General features: G+C 36.0%; 2 protein-coding genes, 1 long non-coding RNA gene and 3 other non-coding genes across 6 annotated transcripts; 3 read left to right on the top strand and 3 right to left on the bottom strand.

Annotated features, from left to right (window-relative positions):
* The first annotated feature begins 505 nt into the window (after positions 1 to 505).
* On the top strand, positions 506 to 861 carry LOC116130005. Its single transcript, XR_004127990.1, has 3 exons — positions 506 to 544; positions 655 to 726; positions 815 to 861. It is a non-coding gene; the product is annotated as an uncharacterized LOC116130005 (long non-coding RNA).
* Positions 862 to 7,839: 6,978 nt separating this feature from the next.
* On the top strand, positions 7,840 to 9,425 carry LOC116130131 (V-type proton ATPase subunit G 1-like). Its single transcript, XM_031415893.1, has 3 exons — positions 7,840 to 7,958; positions 8,536 to 8,636; positions 9,102 to 9,425. Exons 1-3 carry the CDS (start codon positions 7,871 to 7,873, stop codon positions 9,243 to 9,245), a joined length of 333 nt encoding a protein of 110 aa, XP_031271753.1. The 5' UTR covers positions 7,840 to 7,870; the 3' UTR covers positions 9,246 to 9,425.
* Positions 9,426 to 9,680: 255 nt separating this feature from the next.
* Positions 9,681 to 9,890, bottom strand: LOC116130138. Its single transcript, XR_004128006.1, has one exon. It is a non-coding gene; the product is annotated as a small nucleolar RNA U3 (small nucleolar RNA).
* Positions 9,891 to 16,700: 6,810 nt separating this feature from the next.
* LOC116130114 (tyrosine-specific transport protein-like) lies at positions 16,701 to 19,458 on the bottom strand (the record flags this gene model as incomplete). The annotated part of the gene is made up of 7 exons (XM_031415871.1): positions 16,701 to 16,959; positions 17,096 to 17,236; positions 17,343 to 17,496; positions 18,234 to 18,393; positions 18,511 to 18,648; positions 18,725 to 19,115; positions 19,201 to 19,458. Coding segments are annotated over 7 exons (1,437 nt in total), but the record flags the coding sequence as incomplete, so codon positions are not given.
* LOC116130135 lies at positions 17,605 to 17,819 on the bottom strand. The gene has a single exon (XR_004128004.1). It is a non-coding gene; the product is annotated as a small nucleolar RNA U3 (small nucleolar RNA).
* Positions 19,459 to 20,079: 621 nt separating the features above from the next.
* LOC116130136 lies at positions 20,080 to 20,292 on the top strand. Its single transcript, XR_004128005.1, has one exon. It is a non-coding gene; the product is annotated as a small nucleolar RNA U3 (small nucleolar RNA).
* Positions 20,293 to 24,172: the final 3,880 nt, after the last annotated feature.

Genomic DNA, 24,172 nt, shown 5'->3' with positions numbered 1-24,172 from the left:
TTAGTTTTCAACATCTCAATGCTTCAAATTTCATTCAGTATTTTATGATTCGAGAGAGCTCTACTTACCATTTTGCTCTTCATTTCTTTAGATGGTCAATTCACAAGATTGGCAATAGTGAATTTGTATCTAAAATCAAGATCTCCAGTGATCACTTTCACAACAGAAACTGCAGGACAGATTTCCAGAATCCCAGAAACAGGTTAGCCCTTTTGTCGAACCTCTTGTTAAAATAATGAAATTTGAAAGTTTTGGTTTAACATGTCTGTAAATCTTCTCAGTTATGGCTTTTTGCCCCCAAATACGGTTAGAGAATGTCTATCTGCGTTGAAGAAGCTGCAGTAGCTTTCAGAGGAAAGGTGAATTTGAAATTATCCTTTAAGATCATAAGCACTTGGAAGGAGGGGTGAAACATTATTCTGAAAATAATCTGTTATTAAATGATTTTAAAATCCTTGCAGTTCTCTTTGTCCATGTGGAGATGCACTTGGAAGGAGTGAGAATAATTGCTCATGAATTTGGCATTACCGGAGATTTTCCAAGAGTAAGTTCAATTTTCCGATGAAATTTATGCATCAGATAAAATCCTGTGCAATGAGGACTAATAAAACAATGCAAAAATGAAGTCTTAACGGCGTCCATGTTCAAATGCAGATTATAGCTTACACAGAACATGATGCCGAGAAGCCTGAATTGAATGGTGAAATGACCATAAGCAGTATTAAGGTTGCATCTTGTTTCTCTTAACATATATCGTTTTAGTTTTTGTCTTCTTTGCTAATAAACCTGGTTGTAAGACTTGTTTCATCTTCAGTCCTTTGGGGAGGATTTTCTTGAAGGCAAGCTTTTGAGCCAGTCGGTATTCTTTCAGAGCCAGTTCTTAAACTTCCATCGTTTGGTGCCTCCTCTCAACTTGGCTTTCCACATGCTTATTAGCTCAAATGACTCGGAAGTGTCCCTATACAAAGTATTCACAATTTATGATTGTATCTCAATCCTCGGTGTAGTTATGGCTTTTCATTGTTCTTTTCGAAGTGAAAATATATTTGTAAGGTTTCAGGGTCCTAAAATAAGTATCTTTTACGAACTCATTGTGAAGTATGAGAGTTTTAGTTAATAATAACTTCAATTAAAGTTTAAAACAAAAGTTAGTCGATACATTGTGCTTTTCAGCACATTTACAACCCATTGAGTAAATTCCACTTAGAAATGTTGCATTAAGAAAACCTAACTGTCATGTGGTTTTGTGTGACATGAACTTTTCTATCATCCAAATTCAATCCGGCCTCCTTAAAATGGAATTGGGTTAGAATTTAAAAAAAAAAAAAAAAAAAAAAAAAAAAAAAAAAAAAAAAAAAACGTGTTGACATGTTCTTTAGCTTCTTAAATTTCAGAAAATCAGTGAAAGGAGAGTAATTGCCTGGAAAATAATCCTGAAGCGTTGCCTTGAAAAATTCAATTGTGTTGATGCGTGATTTGACAAACTAAACGCACGTGTGAAATGCTGAACTGGCCCAAAAAAACACACGTAAATGAGAGATTGAGAATGTAAATGGTGGCAGACGATGTTTAAAGTGGTTGGATACTTAAACAAGAGAATCACATCCACTGATATGTATTTAATTTAAAGAATCAGGCCGCGGCTTAGCGAGCTAAGAGAATACAAATGAGAGAGAGAGCTATTACAGAGAGAAGATGGTTAATCAAAAGTAAAAAAGAGCGAATAATGGGAGACAAACTCTCTAGTTATAGTGGGATACATCGAGGTAATCATTAGAATCTGTAAAAAGGGGTCAGGTTCCGTGCAAACTTCTTTCGTCCCGTTATTCACCTACTCGCGTGATCTCCTCGCTTTACGCAGGGATTAGACATGTGGAGACCTCCAGCCTTTCGTCAGTCTGGTGCGCCAACCACTGCACTGGCAGGAACATGCTGCTCAAGCCAGCATGCGACGTGGTGCACCTGAATGGCTGCAGGATCTGTCCAGACCTGACCACTCGTGCTGAATGGGCTTTACATCAACCCTACTTTTCCAGGCATAACAAATTGATAAAGGGCCGAAAGAACTAACTTAACGCACTTTACTTCGTTGTCTTCTCTGGACTCTTCGTTAAATCTACAAAATCCTTTCTTTTGCTTGGAAGTTTCTAATAGGGGGATATTACTTTGCCCTGAAAAAATCCAATTGATAAAGAGCTGAAAGAGCTCCTCTAACTTAACGCACTTTACTTCGTTGTCTTTTTGGATCCTTTCGTTTAAATTTACTAAATCCTTTCTTTCCACTCAACAATATTCAGTAAGCTTTGCAAGAAAAATTTGCAATCTCTCTTTTGTCTTTCTTGCTGTCAGACCCTTCTCAGATCTTTGAACTGAAACTGAATTTTAAATTTCCTTTCATCTTGGCAATGTATTTTAAATTTTGCTTCGTACTTCTCTGTCTCTCTCTTTATTTAGGTTCACCACAAGTATTTCGCCAGCTTCACCACCCTCCAGTCCAGCTTCACCAGGATCGCCATAAGTACCAGATCCAGGATCGCCATAAGTACCAGGTTTGCCAGCTTCACCAGCCAGTCTAGCTACTCCAAGCGGACATGACAGAACATATAAAGAGTGACACGACCCGTCCTGAATTTCCTCATCCCGTAGGATCCGAGCGCTCCCACAAGACTCGGATACCTGAGACGTGCCATGTAGAAAAATGTGAAACCTGTTAAAGGACTTACTTTTTCTGAATAACATCATAGTATTTTCATTCCAGCATCTCAAAAAAAAAAACGTAAAACCGTCTTTCGTTTACAAAAGAAAGATTGGAAACTTGTGGTGTCAGGTTTCACTTATACATACTTTCCAAAAACATAAACAAAATGAAATACGTGATGGAAACATGAGTTTGAAGCAGAAGTCCAAAATACAATACGACATAAATATAAAATACATAAAAGATGTCGACACGTGGCACATGTTAGGGTATTAGTGTATGCCCTAGAAACCATTCGTGTTGTCGGTTTCAGAGCATTTTGTCTTGGATCTATATATATCATAAATAATAGAAGAAAGAGTTCTTCAATTCATATATGTAAATTGCTTCCTTTATTCAGTCATGCATTTAAAATAAAGTACGTATATGAATTGTCCAGATGATTCATTTAATAGGTAAATGATTATCGAAAAGGGTTCCTACGGAAGCAATTAAATTTGGGCAACTATATGCACAGTAGGCATACCGGATGCTTCCGAAAGATATCATGAGTTGATATAAGTACGAATGACGATGATGGTCATGTCACTGGGGCATTGTATGGATTAACGGTTGGTGAACTGTTTTTCGAATGTGACCGAATAACGACAAATCACTTGGAAAAGCATGTAGTCAATGATTTCGTTTGGTTATCAGTGCACAATGTAGTCCTTTGACCTGAGACATTGTAGTCGGATCCGATATGGATGCGTATGGTTCATACGATGTATAAGTACGAGACTAATCATGGTTCGTACAATAAAGCTATTTGGTCATGCGTTGTTCATATGCGGAAACGAACGATGGTCAAGAGGGGATCCATTGACTCGAAAATATAGGATCGGGAGTACTGCTGACTCCATCCGGATTCGAGTTCCTAGACGAACATCGATAAATGTTGGAAAATTGAATCTCTGGCCAGAGTCTATTATTAGTCATACAAAAGCAAGTTTGTGATGACGAGTTCCGAACATATTGATCGACGATTCGGTAGAAGATCGAGTTTAGGATTTTGACGTTCCATAATCCATACCGATTAGGAATCCAATGGAGGGACTTTACCTGCATGGCACGTATGATCTGAAATGGGTTCGATGAAGTATTTCTTCATCGGGTTTAGGGACTATGGCACATGCTAGATGTTTACCATAGTCGTTGGGCCTCGGAGGGTTTTCGGATTCATCCAGAACAGATCACAGGCTAATCCCGGTGGACCTATGGTCACACCATAGCCTTGAGAAGTTAGAGAATGATGAGAGAGAGAAATGATTATCCGAAGAGGGCTAGCACCTTCCGAGGGTAATAACGGGATTTCTATAGTAATAGTTACATAGAAAACAATTTGTGACATTTTAAGGGTTAAAATGGTCAAGCAATAATTAATTATATTTAATTATTATATCTTAAAGTGTTAAGATTAATGAGATGAACAAAAATAACCTTTTAATAGTTAAAGGGTAAAAAGGGTAAATTTATGGGTTGTTAATGTAAACTAGTTTAGTTTACATGGGCCCTTGAATAATATTGATTATTCAAAGGGTAGCATATTAAATTCGTGGGGTCCCTTTATAAAATAAGATTTTATTGGGCTTGGAAGTGAAAAATAAATAATTGCAAAATAGCCCAAGTATATATAAGTGCAAAAGGTTGCATTTTTGTTCATTATTCACTTGTTCACTCAAACACAAACTAAAAGCTCTCTCTCCCTAGCCAAGGCCACTCTCTAATCCTCTCAAGGTGGTGTTAAAGTGTGGAGGTTTCATCCTTTTGAAGCTAATCTTCATCAATCCAAAGCAAAGGAGTAGGTATAATCTCATATCCAAGCTTTGCATGTAAACCGTTTTTTTTAATCCATGCTTTCATTCTCCATCTCCACCACTCTTCATGCATGCTGAATCTTTCAGCACAACCCTGAGCGGAGGCTCACTACTCGGCACGATCTCCGAGAGGTCCTGGTGAGGGGGAAAAATATTTAAAAAGGGGGTGAGCTGAAATACTCAATGATTGGGGGAAAAGGGAGGTTTATAAAAGTTCTTAAAAAAAAAAGAAATAATGATAACATACAACAATTCTTAAGCAAATCCTGACGAGAATATAATTTTATGAATATGCAATGGAAGCAAACACCCCATTCACATTTGCAATATGTGATTTATTTCTAACCACCCTGCACTCAGTAAACTGTACTCTGACTTACTTCCTTTAACTGTATCAGGTTCTGAATAAAACATCAACATTTAGTATTAGAAACTCTCACCACAACTAGTACCCTAGGAAAAATCTGTCATACCTAGTGGGCACCCATACGCAGGGAGAGCGAGGGACGTACCTGTCATACCCAACAAGGTCTATCACTGCGCGGGCAGAGCCTGAAAATTGTCATACCTGGCGGACCACTCAAGGCCTAGGCAGAGCACTGATAACTGTCATACGCATGTGTAAAGCCAAAGTATGTATCACTGGGGGATGGGTACTTCGTAGGGTGGCTATAGAACTACAAAAAAATCTCATGCATATTTTTAACTGACATATCACTCATGAACATGTCACATATTGGCTTATAAATTCTGCATGTTGACATAATATTCAAAAATCACATACAAGGGTGAAACTATAATTTTCTAAACATGTTTTAAAACTGACCGTTCAACCCTTTTTTTTAAAAAAATAATGTCCACCAACTAAGTAAACCCACCAACATAATCAATCCATTAATTCAAATAAGCCCACAATTAAGAAATAAAAACCCAACAGCCCAACTATTTCAATAAACCAAACACCTTTAAGCCTATTTACTTAAACTCAACACCATTAGGCCCAATTTCTTCCACTAAATCCCAAACACCAATTTAACTAAATCCAAAACCCAAGTCCTATGTCCATCAATTAACACTACATATAACATGTGAAACTCTAATTTGATGACATAATATAGTCAAAGCATATATATATCAAGGAGTAATGAATTACATTATACATGCTCTTAATTTTAGTCTAACCCCGCCACATCAGCTTTTGCTGGCAAAAGTATCCAGATTTTTCCCTCTTGATACATGCAAACCCATTAAAATTTATTTCTTTTGTTTTCACCCCTTAATGCAAACTTTAAAAATTGATAAAAATACCCCTTTCTTACAACAATACCATACAATCAAATAGGAAGGGAAGTAAATAACTAAACAAAATTCATGCTATTACTAAATTAGAAATGGGGTTTTACAAAGAGTCTTCAGGTGGCCTCAATGGGGGACAGAAGGCTGGAATCGCCATTGGAGTGCTGGCAAGAGCTGCTATATTAGGTGTTGTGGAGTGGTTTGCATGAAACATCGTACTATTGTTAAGCCACAACGTTTAGCAAACAATAAAGACTGACGTACAAACTCTCTTAGAACTCCTAAGTGACAGTTCCAATTTTTTACTAGTGAATTTAGAATTTTAGAAAATTTATCAGAAAACAACTAAGAACTACTACCTAGAGAGTGTGAAAGAGAGCTTTAAGGATGAAAAACAATTTTTTTTTTTTTTTTTTTTTTAATATTTTGTTATGTTTGGTTTTAGTATCCAAGGGTGTTCGGGCAGTTTGTATGCACCTGAATTAGTCTTTCAGGGTTCTAAAGTTAACGGTCAGATAAGCCTGTAGTGTCTACCCATTACTATTAGTTATAAAAAATCAAATTCAAAACCTCTTAAGTAATACACTCAAGAATTTCAAACAAACTGTCAAACTGTTGAAATTGGCCATTTTATCTCTCTATTGTTTATTTTAACAGATTATGTTAACTTCTGCATAAATCATCATTAGTTTTCGAAATGGGATTTATTTTTATTACTTTACTCGAAAACGATCCAAAGATTTTCCGAACAGTATTAAATTCCCACTAAACTTACCAAAAATAACATAAAACTCTTTATAAATATCAAAAATTTCCTATAAATGTATATATATAAAAAATAAAAATAGAAACAACATAAAAGATCAGTAATCCCTTATCAGGGAGGTATTTGATCATTTATGTTTTAGGAGTATAAAATTTATGTTTTGAAGATTAATGTATTTTTACTAAAAGGTTTATCTAATAAGATTGCATCTTTTCAAAACTAACTAAAGAGTATGAAAATTTAAATAAATAAATAAATAAAACTTAAGGTCAATAATTATGATAAAACTGGAATTTATGATAATTGTAAAATAAAAAAGAGTATGTTTCATTATTTCAAAGTTTAGGGGGGTAAAAAATACTTACCAATCAAACTGAAACATATAACAGCCCAGTTTCAGATGACTGGTCATACATTGCAGGTGCCCAAACTCAAACTCACCTCATTTCTCGTTAAATTTTGACTACAAACGAACGCCTATTCCTCAGGTACGTCTCTCTGCTTCGTTAAAGTTCTTGTCTTTGTTTGTTTTCACAGAATCCGCAATCCCAGAACAGTAGTTTTTTGTTTTACTTTTCAATTCAGTTGCTTAGATCTTCTGTTAAGTGTCTTAATTCATGCTTTTTTTATTGTCTGGCATTGTTTAAATTAAGAGGAAATGTATTGATTTTCATTTCTTGATTGAAGAATCTTATCTGGGTTCTGCTGTTTATACCGTGATTTAGCTTTTCAAAATGATGGATATGCTTATGGGGGTTCATTTAATTTTTGAGATTTTTTTTTTTTTTTTTTTGTAATTATGGGTAATGATTGATAAATCGGATGCGATTTTGTAATATGCAGCGATCTGGTTTGGTTTGTTCTTGATCAATACATTGTGTCATTTGTGCGGTTTGATATCAAGTGGCATTGTGGCATTATGATTTATGACCAATGTTTTGGAAAATTCTTGGTTTTTGTGTTTGCCTTTAATTGGTTCTGATATGACCCCACGATCTTTCTTTATTTATTTATTTTTGGCTTTGATTATTTTGTAAATATAACAACCGTAAGAAATTGTTTTTGAATGGGATATCATTCTTTTTAGTTTATGCAATTGATTTTATTTGCAAACCAATGATTGAAATGGTCTTCATAGCTATTTACTGTGTTAGACGAAGAAATTTTATTTTTATTAATATTCTTAAATTCTAATGTATTTGTGTTGATGGTATTTTCTATTTCAGTGTAAGTGTATCAGAAACTGTAGCAAGCATGGAATCCGGGAGGGGACAGAATGGAATCCAACTCCTTCTAGCTGCAGAACAAGAAGCTCAGCACATTGTTAATACGTCCAGGAACAGTAAGCCTTCTCTTGTTTCCTTGTTTATAATGTCTCTGGAAAATGTAATATTTCTAGAAAGTTTTACATATTGTTTTAAGACACTCAATACTTGTCAAACATAATGTTATTCCAATTACCTTTGCGAAATTAACATGGTTGCTTTAGAAACGTCCACAATAATAAAGCATATCAAGAAAAAATTAATAAAACATATAGAATAGAATTCACTTTACTACAGCTATAAAAAAAATCAGTTTCTTAGATTAGCAACAAAATGAATAACTTTTAATATATTTTGTGATATATCTTCTCTCACAATCATGCTAGCCGTTTGTTATTATGATTCCTGGCCGTAGGATGCTAGAAGATAGTAGGTATATGAGGCAGGTAATCATACAGGCTGAGCTTTAAGTGGGAATAGATTACACAAAGCAGGAACCATGTTAGCTCCTTAAAGGATATATTTTGTTAAGAGATAAGTATGCATAATCTCCATGAAAGATAAATCACGAAGTTGAGTTAACAACATAATCTATAGGTAATTGAAGCACTGTTTCAGTGTATGCCTCAATGCTCACATATGTTTATTTTTCAGCAAAATTGGCTAGATTAAAACAGGCAAAGGATGAGGCAGAGAAGGAGGTTGCTCAATTTCGTGCTCAAATGGAAGTCGACTTTAAGACAAAGCTTTCAGAGGTATGAATTGGAAAAGAAAAGAAAGGTGATTCTAAACCTTGTAAATGAGAATGTGTTCCGACAAATATCAAATGCTGACTACAAACTCCAAATTATTAATTGATTTCCAGCTGAAATTTTAGGATTTGGGAAATGATGGAATTGTTTGGGACCCATCTTTTCGCTAAGAGTTTGCTTGGTTATTATTATACAAAATCTTGGTTTCTGAGTTAGTTTCTTGAGTTCATGTGTTTTCATAATGATTTGTATACTTCTATTCAAACATGTATCTCTTAAGTTTAAGTTTGTCTTAAACTTTCAGATAATTCAAAAATTTCGCTAGGTTTTGTATTTATTACCATAAATTCTTAATCCCTGGCTTATTGCTTTTGATGTTTTACTGTATAAGTTCTGTAATAATCATGTATGACTATTTGATCTGTATTCTTATATCATACAAATGCTAACACATGCGTTGTTGAACAGAGTAGTGGGGACTCAGGTGCTAATGTGAAGCGGCTCGAGCAAGAAACAGATACGAAGATCCAAAACCTGAAGACAGAAGCTGATAGAATATCCCAGGATGTAATGCAGCTGCTGCTGAAGTATGTGACAACCGTGAAGAAGTAGGATCTTGTCTAAGCTTTGATGGATGAAGCAACATAAATGCTTCATCGCGTCTGCATTTTTTCATTCAATTTTCCTTTCCAGATCGGCGATAACTTAATGTTGTTTTGTCTCTTTTCATTATTGTATTTATGAGGTAAATTTGGTTGGTTGCATTTCTATCTTTTATGAAATAAATTTAGTGACCCTTGCTTCTTGATACCAATCTCAACAATGACATAACTTTTATCGAAATAGTAAATAGCATCCATCATCTATGACCAAAGACTGCAGGTATTCAGAGTTGGAGCTACATGTTATGTTCATCCTGATTTGTGGTTCTGTTGGATGTGTATCAAATTTTGATTTATATACAGCTATTTTTTAAGTCCCTGTAAGGACTGCAGTCAATCAAATCGTCTGAAGATCCACAAAAAACAAAAAAAAAAAAGAGTTGGAAGTCTGTCAGACAACTGTGTGACCACCCCAGACAGTGAGACTGGCTGAGAACGAATCCTCTACTGCCTCAGTGATCCGAAGATCAAGAAAGTTGTTAATCACACTCTGATCACACGGTCATGATTCATCCACCAGACTTGATATCCTGTCTCTAGAACTCAAGGACACAGTTACGAGCCTATAGAACAGATTTTGTTCAAGTAAAGTCGTGCTTTACATTTAAAGAAATAATACGGTTATTAAAAAATACGTACAAAATTTATGAACCGAATGATAAAATACGTACGAAATTTATGAACCGAATGATAAGACATCATCGATTAATTATAAATTTCTTTTTTAAAAAATTAAGATTACATCATATCATTTGATGAATCTTTTTAGTGCGCATTCTTCCCTAACTGAACATTGTATTTACATTTATAACTTCATCTTATATGTATTCTTGTTTGCTCTTGTAACTTGTAAGCAAAGGATGTGGGACTCCGTTTCTCTCCTCTTGAGGACTATTTCTTATACCAGGACACGTGTCAGCTGTTGCCACTTGCCTCTTTTGAGTTGAATTTCGATTTCCCTCAACATTCCAGGGCACTAATGGAGGGTGGTCCCTACTCCCTAGTATTGGAGTCTGAGAAAGGTATTTTATTATTAAGAATAATATTCTTAACTACTGCTTTTTTCAATTCATAAATTTACGGTAAACTGTTGAATTAGCTCTTTTCAGTTCATAAGAATCCCTTTGCAAATTTATCATACAGCATAGTATTTGTTTTCTGGATTTTGTTATCAAAATCAGAACTAACAACTTCACATTTGCCAAAAGTTTAAAACGTATACCATCTGGTCAATGAATTTCTGGAGAGGACTAAGTGTCAAAAACTCAAATACGCGGCCTAAAAGTCTTAAATCCAAAACAAGCATGTCAATTTAAAACAGTTATAACTTTTTACCCGGAATGAGTTACGAGACTCGTAAGATATCAATAGAAATCTCGTTTTAAGTTTGACGTCATGGCCAACCCAGTATCTTGTGTTGGTGTGATGGCTTGAAACTTTGTCGTGTTAGAACTTAAATGAGACGACGTCGTTTTGAGCAGAACTGGAGAAGCAATCCTGAGCGTTGATGAAGAGAAGATCCCAGTCAACCATATATAAAAGCAGAATTGTTTTGGCATATTGTAACACAGTGATTTTGCGTGAACTCTCTCTTCTTCATTGACAAAAACTTGAGTCTGTTAGGGTTTTCGATTTGGGTTGTTTGAATCTTGTAACTTGGTGATTGAGTGACTGGGTCAAGTCATTCTGGGTGTATTTGTATACACAATCAGTAGGGATTGAAATGGTATAATCTCTAAGGTGAGTTACAGGTTGAAGAAGAGATTTAGAGGGTTTTGTGTTACTGTGTGCAATTTGTAATCTTGACAGTGGTTTTAGTGCAGCAAGCTTGTATGTTTTCCGAGCTCAACGTGGACGTAACTTGTTCAAAATAGAGCAAGTGAACCACGGTAAAATTTTGGTTGTTCTTGTGCGTGTTTGGTTGTGATCTTGATTGTGGTCTTTGTTTGGTTGATCCTTGTGTGTGTGTGGTTATAACAGTGGTATCAGAGCATTAGGTTACAAGAAATTAGGCAGATATCAGGTTAAATTCCAATATGAGATTTCTAGGGTTTTTTGGGGCTGTCGTTAAATTGGGGCTTTCTCAATTTTAGGGTTTAGAAATCAAATTGGAGACTAGAGGAGTGTTATTCGCCTATTCGGAACGAATTGGCACAGATCTCACTAGCAGTATAAACCTAGGGTATTCCCGTTTTTGAAGATTCAAGAACAGAGTCTAGTTCTTGATCTTTCTTTCTCACAAACCTAACCAAACACTTCACCATGACAAACACCACCACCCGAATGGAAATCTCCCAATATGATGGGAAGATTGACTTCGGGAGTTGGAAGAAAAAAAATGAAAGCATTGCTTTCTCACAACAAGGTGGTCATCACACTGGAAGAGGACTCCAAGAAGTGGCCAGAGGAGAAGCTGAAGAAGAAAGAGGAGATCGACGAGGAGGCATACAACTTGATAGTCATGAACCTGTCCGACAACGTTCTCAGGAAGGTAGACGGAATCGAATCACCAATTGAACTTTGGGGTAAACTCAATACCTTGTATACTTTGCAATCTGCCCCCAACTTAGCTTTTTTAAACGGGGCTTTATTTTCGTATAAAATGGACAGTGCTAAGAGTATAGATGAAAACCTAGACGAATTTTTGAAAATGACTTTGATCTTGAAAGGGACAGAACAAGCATTAAGAGAAACGAGTCTAGCCATGATCCTATTGAACTCCCTGACTGATGACTACTAGGTAGTCAAGAATGCCCTACAGTACTCAAGTACTATACCAAATCTTGACCTAATAACAGTAGGACTTAGGGCCAAAGAACTAAAATTAAAAACCCATAAACGAAATGGCACAAACCTGATTGTTAAGAGCAGACTAGAACCTAGTCAAACTGGTAAAGGAAATCAGAATAATCAGGGGGCTAGAAATAAGAAAAAATGGAAGGGTAGCAACAAGCATAGAGTAGAGCCTAGAAAATGCTTCTTTTGAAATAAAACTGGGCACATTAAAAAGAATTGTTTCGAATGGATTAAAAAACAAAAATAGGGGAATACAGAGAATAACCTAGCCACCATCAAAAACCTATTAGAGGAACCTGAAGTCCTCACTGTGTCAATGAATGACACTGGTGAAGAGTGGGTGTTGGACTCAGGTTGTTCTTTTCACATGAGTCTTAGAAGAGACTGGTTCCAGGAATTTGAAAATGTTAACAATGAAACAGTCTACATGGGAAACAATAATGCATGTAGGGTTAGAGGAATAGGCACAATGACACTAAGAGTTAACACTAGGAAAATGGTAAAACTAACTAGGGTTAGGTATATTCCTGAACTTAAAAGAAATTTGATATCCCTTGCCTTAGATGAATCAGGATGCTATTATAAAGCAGAAAATGGATGTTTGAACTTATATAGAGATAACAATCTGATACTGAAAGGAGAGAAAAGAAATGGGCTTTACATACTCTATGGGAACCATTCCCAAAACTGCTTTAATTTTGTGTTTATTTCTACTAACCTATCCAATACAGAAAAGTGGCACCTTAGATTAGGCCACATAAGTCAAAGAGGTATGGACATCCTGAAGCATAAAGGGCAGTTTGGTAAGGACAAGATTACATCCCTTGAATTCTGTGAGAATTGTATTTTAGGCCAACAGCATAGGAACAGTTTCACTAAGGGAACACACCTAGCCACTAGCCAATTAGAATACATACACTTTGACCTTTGGGGACCTGGAAAAGTGAAATCTTATGGGGGGAATAACTACTTTATGTCTGTGATAGATGATTACTGCCGCAAGGTGTGGGTGTACCTACTGAAATCCAAAGATCAGGCTCTAGCTAGGTTTAGGGACTAGAGAACCCTAGTAGAGAACCAAATTGGCAAAAGGGTGAAGGTTCTTAGAACAGACAATGGGTTGGAATTCTGCAACCAAGAATTTGACAAGTTCTGTAGTGATCAAGGGGTCTTAAGACATAGGACAGAAACCTACACCCCACAACAGAATGAAATGGGAGAACGAATGAATAGAACCCTCCTTGATAAAGTTAGGTGCCTATTAGTAACCTCCAAACTCCCCACCTCCTTTTGGGGAGAAGCCCTTACCACAGTAGCATACCTGGTCAATAGGAGCCCATCTACTACAATAAACCTAAAGAGTCCTGAAGAAATATGGACTGGTAGAACCCCAGCCCTAAGCCACCTAAGAGTCTTTAGTTGTGCAGCCTATGCACACACCACGGGAGGAAAATTGGAACCAAGATCAATTAAGTGCATATTTTTAGGGTATCAAGAAGGGACAAAGGGTTATAGACTTTGGGATAAAGAATCTCCAGGAGTTAAAATTATTGTGAGTAGAGATGTGATATTCAATGAGGGAGTCTTTCCCTATAAGGAAACTAGAACAAAATCTGACTCTACTTCAAGCTCAGAGGATTCCTTTAGTCATCCTGAAGTTACACCAATTGAGGTGGAGCTTCTTGCTCAAACCCAACTACCTTAAGGAACTGAAGCCATCCAAGAAATTGAAGCTGTTACTAAACTTGGAGGAGAAACTCGACAAACTGATCCAGAACATGAGGATGAGACAGAAACAGCAGATGACACTGAGATTCAGCCTGAAAACTTGCAAGACTACCAGCTTGCAAGAGACAGAACCAGAAGACAGGTAAGGGCACCCACAAGGTATTCATATGCTGATCTAATATATACTGCTCTTCTTGTAGGTACCGAAATACAAAGATCAGAGCCTGAAACCTATGAGGAAGCCATGCAGTCAAGGGAAATGGATCACTGGAAGGCTGCCATGGAAGTAGAAATGAAGTCCTTGGAGGTGAACAAAACCTGGAAGCTTGTACCAAAACCTAAGGATCAAAAATTAGTACAATGCAAGTGGCTGTTCAAATTAAAGGAAGGTACACTGCAAAGGATCCCCTCAGGTACAAGGCTAGATTAGTAGCCAAGGGTTTTACCCAAAGAGAGAGAATAAACTTCAATGAAGTCTTTTCCCCGATAGTTAAGTACAAAACCATAAGGCTAATGTTGTCCATAGTAGCCCACCTCGATCTAGAACTTGAACAATTGGATGTCACAACTGCATTCCTACATAGAGATCTACATGAGTCAACCCTTAGGTTTCATAGATCTAAAGGCCCCCAACCATGTCTGTTTACTGTTGAAATCTCTATATGGTCTAAAGCAATCCCTTAGGCAATGGTATAAGAGATTTGACACCTTTATTGTAGGTATAGGATTCACTAGGAGCAGGTATGACAACTGTTTCTACTTTGCTGTTGTGGATGATATACCTATTTACTTACTGTTGTACGTAGATGACATATTACTGATAAGCAAATCAAAGCCTTTAATTTGTGAGTTAAAGAATAAACTCAATGCTGAATTTGAAATGAAAGACCTAGGGGATGCTAGGAAGATCTTAGGCATGCAAATTGATAGGAACAGGAGCAAATGCAAACTGAGAATACACCAATGCTCATACCTGCATAAGTTAGTAGAAAAATTTGGAATGGCAGGGACCAAAACTATTTCAATGCCTTTAGCTAACCATTTCACCTTAAGTAAGGCCCAATGCCCTAATACTGATACTGAGTTAATTAAAATGGAGACCATACCCTATGCAAATGTAATTGGGTCCTTGATGTATGCTATGATTAGTACTAGGCCTGATTTATCATTTGTGATATCATTGTTGAGTAGATACATGTCTAATCCTGGTATGGAACACTGGACAGCCCTGAAATGGGTGCTCAAATATGTTAATGGCGCATTGAACGTTGGATTGGAATATTGTAAAAGGACTACCTTACTTGAGCTAGCTGGCTTTGTAGATTCAGATTTTGCAGGTGACAGGGACACTAGGAAGTCAACTACAACATATTACTTCACCTAGGGGGGTAATTGCATCAGCTGGAAGTCACAATTACAGCCTATAGTTGCATTGTCATCAACTGAAGCTGAAAATGTGGCTGTAGCTGATGTATTTAAGGAGGTAATTTGGCTCAAAGGAATCCTACGTGAAGCAAACCTGACTGAACAGAAGCTAACCATTTTTTCAGACAGTCAAAGTGCAATACACCTAAGTAAAAATCCGGTGTACCATGAGCGAACCAAACACATAGATGTTCGTTACCACTTTGTGAGAGATCTGGTCACCAGGGAAGGGATAGCTCTTAATAAGATTCCTACTGAGCACAACCCAACAGACATGGAGACGAAGATTGTTACACTTGCTAAGTTCAAGCATTGCTTGAACCTGCTGTCCATTAAGTAAGCAAGGGTAACAAAAGAGCCATGAAGGATTCACTAAAGGCAAGCTACACTGATACAGGGGGTTTTCAATCTATCAAGCTGGAGATTGTTGGTGTGATGGCTTGAAACGCTGTCGTGTTAGAACTTAAATGAGACAACCTCGTTTTGAGCAGAACTGAAGAAGCAATCCTGAGCGTTGATAAAGAGAAGATCCAAAGGCTGAAATTAACCCTTCAATCAACCATATATAAAAGCAGAACTGTTTTGGCATAATGTAACACAACGATTTTGCGTGAACTCTCTCTTCTTCATTGACAGAAACTTGAGTCTGTTAGGGTTTTCGATTTGGGTTGTTTGAATCTTGTAACTTGGTGATTGAGTGACTGGGTCAAGTCATTCTGGGTGTATTTGTATACGCAATCAGTAGGGATTGAAAGGGTATAATCTCTAGGGTGAGTTACAGGTTGAAGAAGAGATTTAGAGGGTTTTGTGTTACTGTGTGTAATCTGTAATCTTGACAGTGGTTTTAGTGCAGCAAGCTTGTGTGCTTCCCGAGCTCAACGTGGACGTAGCTTGCTCAAAATAGAGCAAGTGAACCACGGTAAAATTCTGGTTGTCTTGTGCGTGTTTGGTTATGATTCTTGATTGTGGTCTTTGTTTGGTTGATCCTTGTGTGTGTATGGTTATAACATCTTGGTTGGGCATCGTTTTCGAAGCCAAATCCACTTTTTCGATGTGTTTCAAGGTCGTTTAAGTTTTCTGCGTGTTTTTCTTATTTTATTTAAAGTTCTTTCTTATTTTATAATTAGTCAACAATAAAATTTCTTCTTTTAATTAATTTTCGTATTTAATTAGGATTTTATTTTCTTATTTAATTGGGAGTCTTGTTAGGATTGGTTATCACCACCTTACATGAACATATTGTTCATTTTTTTTGAAGATATATAATGAATTTTTTTTTAGATTTTCCTTCATAACTTTACGAATTAAGTTTCTATGATTGAGACTTGTTAATCAACCCTAAAGGTGTGGACATATAGTAGTGTGCTAGCCTTGTTTTTACGTTAACTTGTTGCGTCTGTTTATATTTCATATGCAAAACTTACGTTATCAAACTGTTAACTTATATACGGTGAAAATATTATTTACTTTACATTTAGATATAGGAGAACACACTATGTGCAATAGTTTACTTTATCCTTTCAGGGATGAAATACAGAAAAATCCAGCAAGATTTGCTCCACCACAATACAACATGCTAGTAGCCCTGCCCCAAAAACTACAGGCTTTACACTTGATAATGCCTCTCTATCAGCACCCTCCGGTTGCTGACGATGCACCGCCCACGCCATTGCTGGCGGCAGGACTCCAAATAGCATTGTCATACAGTAGCCCCCCTATATTAAAGTGTAAATTATGAGAAAGGCTATGGCTGAATTCAATCCTGGAACCAAATTTAGAAACTACTGGTGATAGCATTAAGCAAAACAATTAGAATGATGTTTCTTGTTGAATGCACCTTTAAAGACTTACAGCAATGTCTGTGGCAGCTGAGAATACATCTGGAACGGTTGTTGAGACGAAGAGAGTTGGAGCAATAACAATTGCCATTGCCGTGAAGCTGATTTTATTCCTTCCCCACCAGTTACTCAGCCCAGAGAACTCCTCTGACTCCTGGTAGAGTTAAACATAACATGAAATGATATTAGACAAGGAACCAAATGCGAAGACCGATAAAAAAAAAACCGTAGACATAAGAGGAAAATGGTATTAAAACTACCTCTGACATTTGTGTAGAGGGAGAATCCCATGAGAGTTTCTGTAATTGCTCCTTGAAGAACTCTGAGAAAGCCAGGAGTGTCCCTATTATTGATGTTCCTACTGCCAGAAGTGAAAAGGCTTCTACCATAAATGAAATACCACTCCATTTCTGCCTGAACCAAAGTTGTTCTAGTATTTGAGACTTTTGAGTTATCTGATGCCAAAATTAACTGAAAAACAGAAGCACTTAAGCAAAATTCAAGCTCATAAAAAGATTTTGGGGTCTGTCAGACAACCGTGTGACCACCCCAGCCAATGAACACTGGCTGGAGAACGATCCTCTACTGCCTCAGTGATCCCAGGATCAAAGAGGCTGTTAATCACGCTCTGATCACACGGTCATGGTTCATCCACCAGACTTGATATCCTGTCTCCTTAGAACTCAAGGACACAGAGGTACGAGCCTATAGAACAGATCCTGTTCAAGTAAGGTCGTACCTCAAAGTCTGCAGATCAGTCTATAAGAAGATGAACTTTGCTTCGTATGTCAGCGATGTGGGACAGAGAACTATATTCTTTTTTTCCCACTTGCAGCTACTGGGTTGAATTTGTTCAGCAGTTTTCCTTCAAGAGACACTTTCTTTTGCATCTGGTATTATTTAACCTTTTTAGAGAATTCCCAGGCACTGAAGTGGGAATTTTCCCAGTATTTTAGTAAAATCCATTATAAAAATATTCCTAACCAGTAACCACTAACCATCTTGAGTGGCTGAATTTTCTTTTATTTCCACATTCACTGGCTGCTTACTATGCTCTCTTCTCACCCATATACACAAAAAAAAATAAAAAATATGAGAACATTATAAACTACTTGAAATTCATTGACAGAATCTGCTATCAATATTTTTACCTCATGAGCAATTCAACAGGATCAACAACTTGGTTAGTCTGAGCTGAGAGGCCGAGAGCAATCGCATCCCAAATAAGCAACGCTAGCAACGGAACTAGGCTACCAAGCAAAACTGAAACCCTTAATCGTGCAAGGTCACCACCCAAATAAGCACAAAGAACTGTCCAAAAAGAAAAAATAAAAATAAAAACATCAACCAGGACCAGGACCAGGACCAGGAGACACATTCCATTTTTCGAAACTTGAAATTACAATTAACAAGAATAGTGGTCCTTACCGGGTGCTAGATCATGATATACCAGAGAAAAAATTATCACGGGAATTGTCGCTGGAACTTTTCCCCAGTTCCCACTTCCATCCAATCCTGACCATCCTCCAAGCACAACTGCCACCACCTCAATTGCTAATAACAAACCTGTGCATCAATTTCTTCACATTAAATTAATTTTTTATACTACCAACAAAATATATGAACATTGCAAGAAATCCACCTATCATTGAAGCAGTGAGCCACTGATTAACTCGATCAGTTGTCCGCGTCCCACCAATGGAGATGAGCAGAGTAAAGAGTGCAGTGAACAAGAAGCCTGATACTGATTCAGGAAGATTGATGAGATGAAAAAGGATCTCACCAGACTTGGAACAATATGCAATCATGGAAGTGTAACCCAAGAAAACATAGGTAATGGTGGCTAAAATTCCACCCCAGTCTCCTAGTGTCTCTTGAGCCATAGTCCTTATAGAGATGATCTCTAATTCATTCTCTTGCTCATTTTTCCTCATCTTTCTCCGCAAATTCACATTGATTTCGACAAGTAGAAGTGCTTCGATTAGGAGAAATCCCCAGCATACTATCAACGATATCGAACTTGGAACAATTCCCTGCAGTGTAAAGCAGAACTAAGCATCCTTAGACAATGTGTCAATGAGACCAATTTGTGTGTGTGAAAGAGAGGGTATCATTTACAGCAGGAGAAGCTTTCTGTGGGAGAGCAAGAATCCCTGAACCAATGCTAGTACCAATAACAAGAGCGACCGCGCCTGCAACAGTTCCCTTCTTCTTATTCTCAACAGCTTTGAGGGGCTCTTCTTCTTGTTCCAATTTTATAGCCTTTGTTGCATAAGATTTTCTAGATATCAACAACTTATGTTCTTGTTTATTCCATTGGCATCCACAAGAATAGCATTTTCTGCTAAGAAGAAAAGGAACTAATGCATAGTTACATCATTAGAATTATGAGAAGTTAATTGCTTGAGAGAACAAGAGAATATGAAAGTTACATCATACAATCTGAGTTTGAAGCAATTTGTGGTACACTTTTGATGAGGTTTTGTCCATGGTGTAGTGATCTTTATATTTCTTTGAGTTTTTGTATGCAAGGAGGAAGAAAGAATGCACTGTAAATCCATTAAGAGATATGCAAATGAATGGACTGTAAATTCAAGTTCAGCAAATATCTTGGAAATGGACGCTGAAAGAATTAAATATTGTTGGACACAGTCTCTGTTGGGACCACGACACAAGATATTTTATTTATCATGTCAGATTGTCAGTTATGCATCAAACAATTTAGCAGTGTTTGTAAACTTGAAACTGAACTTACCATTTTTTATTTTTTGTAAATACAAAATGCAACTCAATTTTTCCAAGATGTGAATTAAGAAAACTTGAAAATCCTTGAGTAGAGAAAGCTGGGGACAGTTTCAACACAATTCAGGCAGGTGAGCACAGTATCATGGTTCCAAATGTCAGAGACTGACAGTCCTGATGAGAAACAAAATCCCACATCGCAAACTTAAAGGCAAAATGAAGAGTTTATATAAACTGATGTGAGATCCTGTTGTCACGACCTTACTTGAACAGGATCTGTTCTATAGGCTCGTACCTCTGTGTCCTTGAGTTCTAAGGAGACAGGATATCAAGTCTGGTGGATGAATCATGACCGTGTGATCAGAGCGTGATTAACAGCCTCCTTGATCTTCGGATCACTGAGGCAGTAGAGGATCGTTCTCAGCCAGTCTCGCTGGCTGGGGTGGTCACACGGTTGTCTGACAGACTTCCAACTCTTTTTTCTTTTTTCTTTTTTTTCCTATTTATATATCAGTGGGCTTTCTGTAATGAACCGTTTATGCTGTATTACTGGAAATCAATGAGCTTTTTGTAATGGCTCTGTACTGGGATTTACATAGTAAATATTCTGAAATATTCGGAGTTTTATGAAGAAGACCTGAGCTTAAAATAGTTGAAACATTTGTATTTCTGTAAATTTAAGCGTCGGTTAATCTGTTTTATATGAATGAGCTCTCTGTAATGTCTTTTTACTGGGATTTGTTGGCGTGAGTTGTTAACAGAGGATCTTGTGGAGAGATTACAGGGATTCTTTCCATTTGTTATTCGGTGTCCACTGATTATGGACTAACAGTAATTCTAGCCGAGATTTATGAATGGTAGTAACTACCTTCCTAGAATAGTTTCCTCTGTACAGACTTTATAAGCGTACTCTTGTATTCTGTAAAAGATGAGTGAATGAAATAGAATATTATACCTTTTTTATCAGGATTCTCATAGTAAAAATTTTGAATCATAGAGAATTTATGATTGAACATTTAACCATTAAAAGAGCCGAACCATTCCTGTTGTTTAGTGGAAATTTAAGTCTCAGTTGAAGGGTCGAAAATGGACCCAACCAGCCCATTATGGACCAAAAATGACAAGCCCATCCCAAACATTTTTATTTTTTTCCCGTCTCTTTTCTGAGCCGCTGTGCTGCATCAATGGATGTAAAAACATGAATAATGGTCGTCTTTTTCTGGAACCAAAAGGTAAAAAGGGTAAGTATTAGAGATAAATGTGAAGGGGACATGGGAGTTATGGAGGGAAGATGAAAGGAAGGCAAATGCCAAAACAATTTGAAGAGGACTGTGACAAACAACATGAGGCAATGGCAATGAGAGTTATTATTATTGAAGAGAAACCACAGAACAGCAGGCCTTAAAAATTCAATTGGTTGTCTTGATGTCTCCTTTCACTCTTCTCACTCTGTTTACCTCCCCATGCCCAGCTGCCCCCTCACTATCTTCCAAATCACCATTAACACTTGTTTGCATCTCACAGCTGTTTCACTAGATCTTTGTTTTTTCTCTTCTCTTCTTCTCTTTCTTTCTCTTCATTTTACTAAAAAAACCTCTTTTTAACACAAAATCTTGTACTTTGTTTTTGTTTATAAATTATTAATTTCACAAACGTGAACGATTTCTAAAAGGATTCTTCAACTCTGTTTTACAATTTTATATATACTACTTTTATTAATTATCGGATCACATTATTGAATTTTCTAAAGTAAAACTGACCAGGATCTACTCCTGTTTTATAAGCTTTAGATTTCCTCCTGAAAATATGTTAGTAAAGGCCATACAAAAGATGACATTACCCTTCACATATAATAGGTTAATTAAAACTTAAAAGTCTCCCCGGAGGTTTGGTTGACTGACAAGACACCCCCTGAAGTTTCTAAAACAACAGAAAATCTCTCTGTTTAGTAATTCATAAGAAATTATACCATTATGAGTTAATAAATGTTTATATAATGGGTAATACTATGCTTACAAACATTTCTTACTAACTTTATCCCACAGACGCGACATGATAGCTCGTAATTGGTTAGATCAATGGGTTTTGTCTGTCCAATAATGCGTCATGTCTGATCAATTACGAGCTATCACATTGCGTTTATAAGAGAAAGTTAATGACAAAGGTTTACCGGTTTATTTTTATTGTTGTATAATTGTCTTTTATTAAAGGTTAAGTGATTTAACCAAACTTGGGGTCCCTGTTTAACTGTTAAAATATTAATTTATAAAATGTCAATGCTATAAGTGTAACGTGACAAGCTGAAACAACAATGGTTTCAACTTTCTTACTGCCATCCCACATCAATAATTGCCAGAAAGAGGAAAAAAGAAATTGGAGGACAAAATTTATAACAAAAATTGTTTATACAACGTGGAATTGGTTTCTCTTAATGCTCTTTTCTCCTCTTTTTCGTTTTGCCAAGAAACTATTTATGGAATTACATATATAAATGTGTACACCTCTTTAGTGGTTTTATAATTATAATTTTTATAAAATTTCATTTATTATAACACAAATCTTCAATACAAAATTACAACATAATTTTTGAATTATCGATATAATGCAATTTCTTAAAAGATTTATCAAAACAATTCCTCAAACAACAGCGGAAGAGTCTTACACTAAATTTCAAAGAGTCTTTAACAAAACTGCTAGTCCATGAACTTGAAAAAGACAAATCAATGGTTATTACTGTCATTGGGAAAAATAAAATTGAAAGTCACAACTCAATAGCAATACGTGTACCTCTTATACGACAAATACAAATGAAAAACGTGCATACACTTGAAGGGTAACCCCAGTGTAGGAAGTTTGTTAATGGAAATAGTGGTTTACTCCCTAAAATAAATATACTCTAATGAGATACGATACCTGACTTAAGCATCGGAAGGAACATGCTAATAATGATCACCCTTACTACCCCTTGTTAATATGCTTGTTTGCTCATTTTGCAAGTATCAAAGCTCCATCCGAGACTCAAACTCCCCTTTGCAGTTAATCCAATCCCACGATTTGAGCAACTCTGTTTTAATTCAGTTACAATTGATTAAAGTTTTTTGAAAAACCAAGGTCAGAACAAATCAACAGTTTAAAATTTATATATTATAATGTATAGTTAAAACAACTTATTTAACTATTTTTAGATGGTCGAGTGGTTCGACAATGACTCTTAAGTGTATTACTCAAGAGGTTTTGAGTTCAAGTTCTTTCTTGATTACTAAAAAAGGTGATCAATTGAACTTTTATCTAACTGACAGTTTCAAGATTCTAAAAAATTAGTTGAAATGTGCATAAGTTAATTTAAACACCCTGTCATAAAAAAAATAAAAATAATAAAAAATAACAACCCATTTTAGAAAGAACTTTACACGTAGATACTTAATTTTCCACTAACAAACACGTTTAATTAGAAGCACTTGATTCATTTTAGGACTTCAAGAGCACAACTAAATGGGAAATGACAAGACTAAGCATTTGGAGTTGTCTTAACCACCCACTGTTTTATGTGTGAAACAAGATAACGAGTAAGTGAATTTGGAGAGACCAAGGTTAAAATAGTAAACTCATCCATCATTAAAACCCAGATTAAGTCCACAAATTTAACTTTGAAAATGAAATTTAAATATTAAAACCTTAATGGAAACTGGCTTATCATTTATCAACATTGAGACGAAGAGGATCAATGTCATTAACGGATCTTTCAATCAATTCATGTGTAAAATTCTAATAATTTCATGATTTAGGTTTAGAATCTAAATAGCATCCACTATATAAAGCAAGGTTTAGATTCCATTTTTCATATAAACATTTAATTAATTTTATACAAAATTAGCAGCACAACGTTAAATAGGTGCTTTGGTTGTTAAAAGCATCTTCAAATAACTCTTTATATGACCTAAACTCTTTATTATAAAGAGTTTATTCATAAAAATAATAATCCAACATATTATTTATTATTTAAATATAAATTAAACAGTAAGTTTAACTCTCAACATCTAGAGCGTCAAATTTCACTATCTATTCTAATTTTAATAAATAATTACAAGTTTCTATGCATTTTATTTATTAATTTTCTCTCATATTAAATCTATTTCTTGAAAATAAAGAGTATCTTCATTAAATTTAAAGAGTTTATTGGATTTGAGTAAAAAATTTGTTCTTTATATTTAGAAATTAATGAAGATGTTCTTTATTTATCTGAAAGATGCTCTATGAAATAAAGAGCGTCATTGAAAATGCTCTAACAATAGTTTATTTCATACACTCTTTATGTGATTGGTTAATTTGGGAATCTATAAAATTACAA

This window comes from Pistacia vera, unplaced genomic scaffold, assembly GCF_008641045.1.
Source record: "Pistacia vera cultivar Batoury unplaced genomic scaffold, PisVer_v2 Contig217, whole genome shotgun sequence".
NCBI lineage: Eukaryota > Viridiplantae > Streptophyta > Magnoliopsida > Sapindales > Anacardiaceae > Pistacia > Pistacia vera.
Note: the sequence above shows the minus strand (reverse complement) of the source record. Positions and strands in the feature narration are given on the sequence as shown.

What these genes read in the sequence shown, in the direction of transcription:
- LOC116130131 (XM_031415893.1), top strand. Translation starts at nt 7,871, where the DNA reads ATGGAATCCGGGAGGGGACAGAATGGAATCCAACTCCTTCTAGCTGCA. An exon ending in TGTTAATACGTCCAGGAACA is followed by an intron (nt 7,959 to 8,535) that starts GTAAGCCTTCTC and finishes TTTATTTTTCAG; the next exon opens with CAAAATTGGCTAGATTAAAA. An exon ending in TTAAGACAAAGCTTTCAGAG is followed by an intron (nt 8,637 to 9,101) that starts GTATGAATTGGA and finishes GTTGTTGAACAG; the next exon opens with AGTAGTGGGGACTCAGGTGC.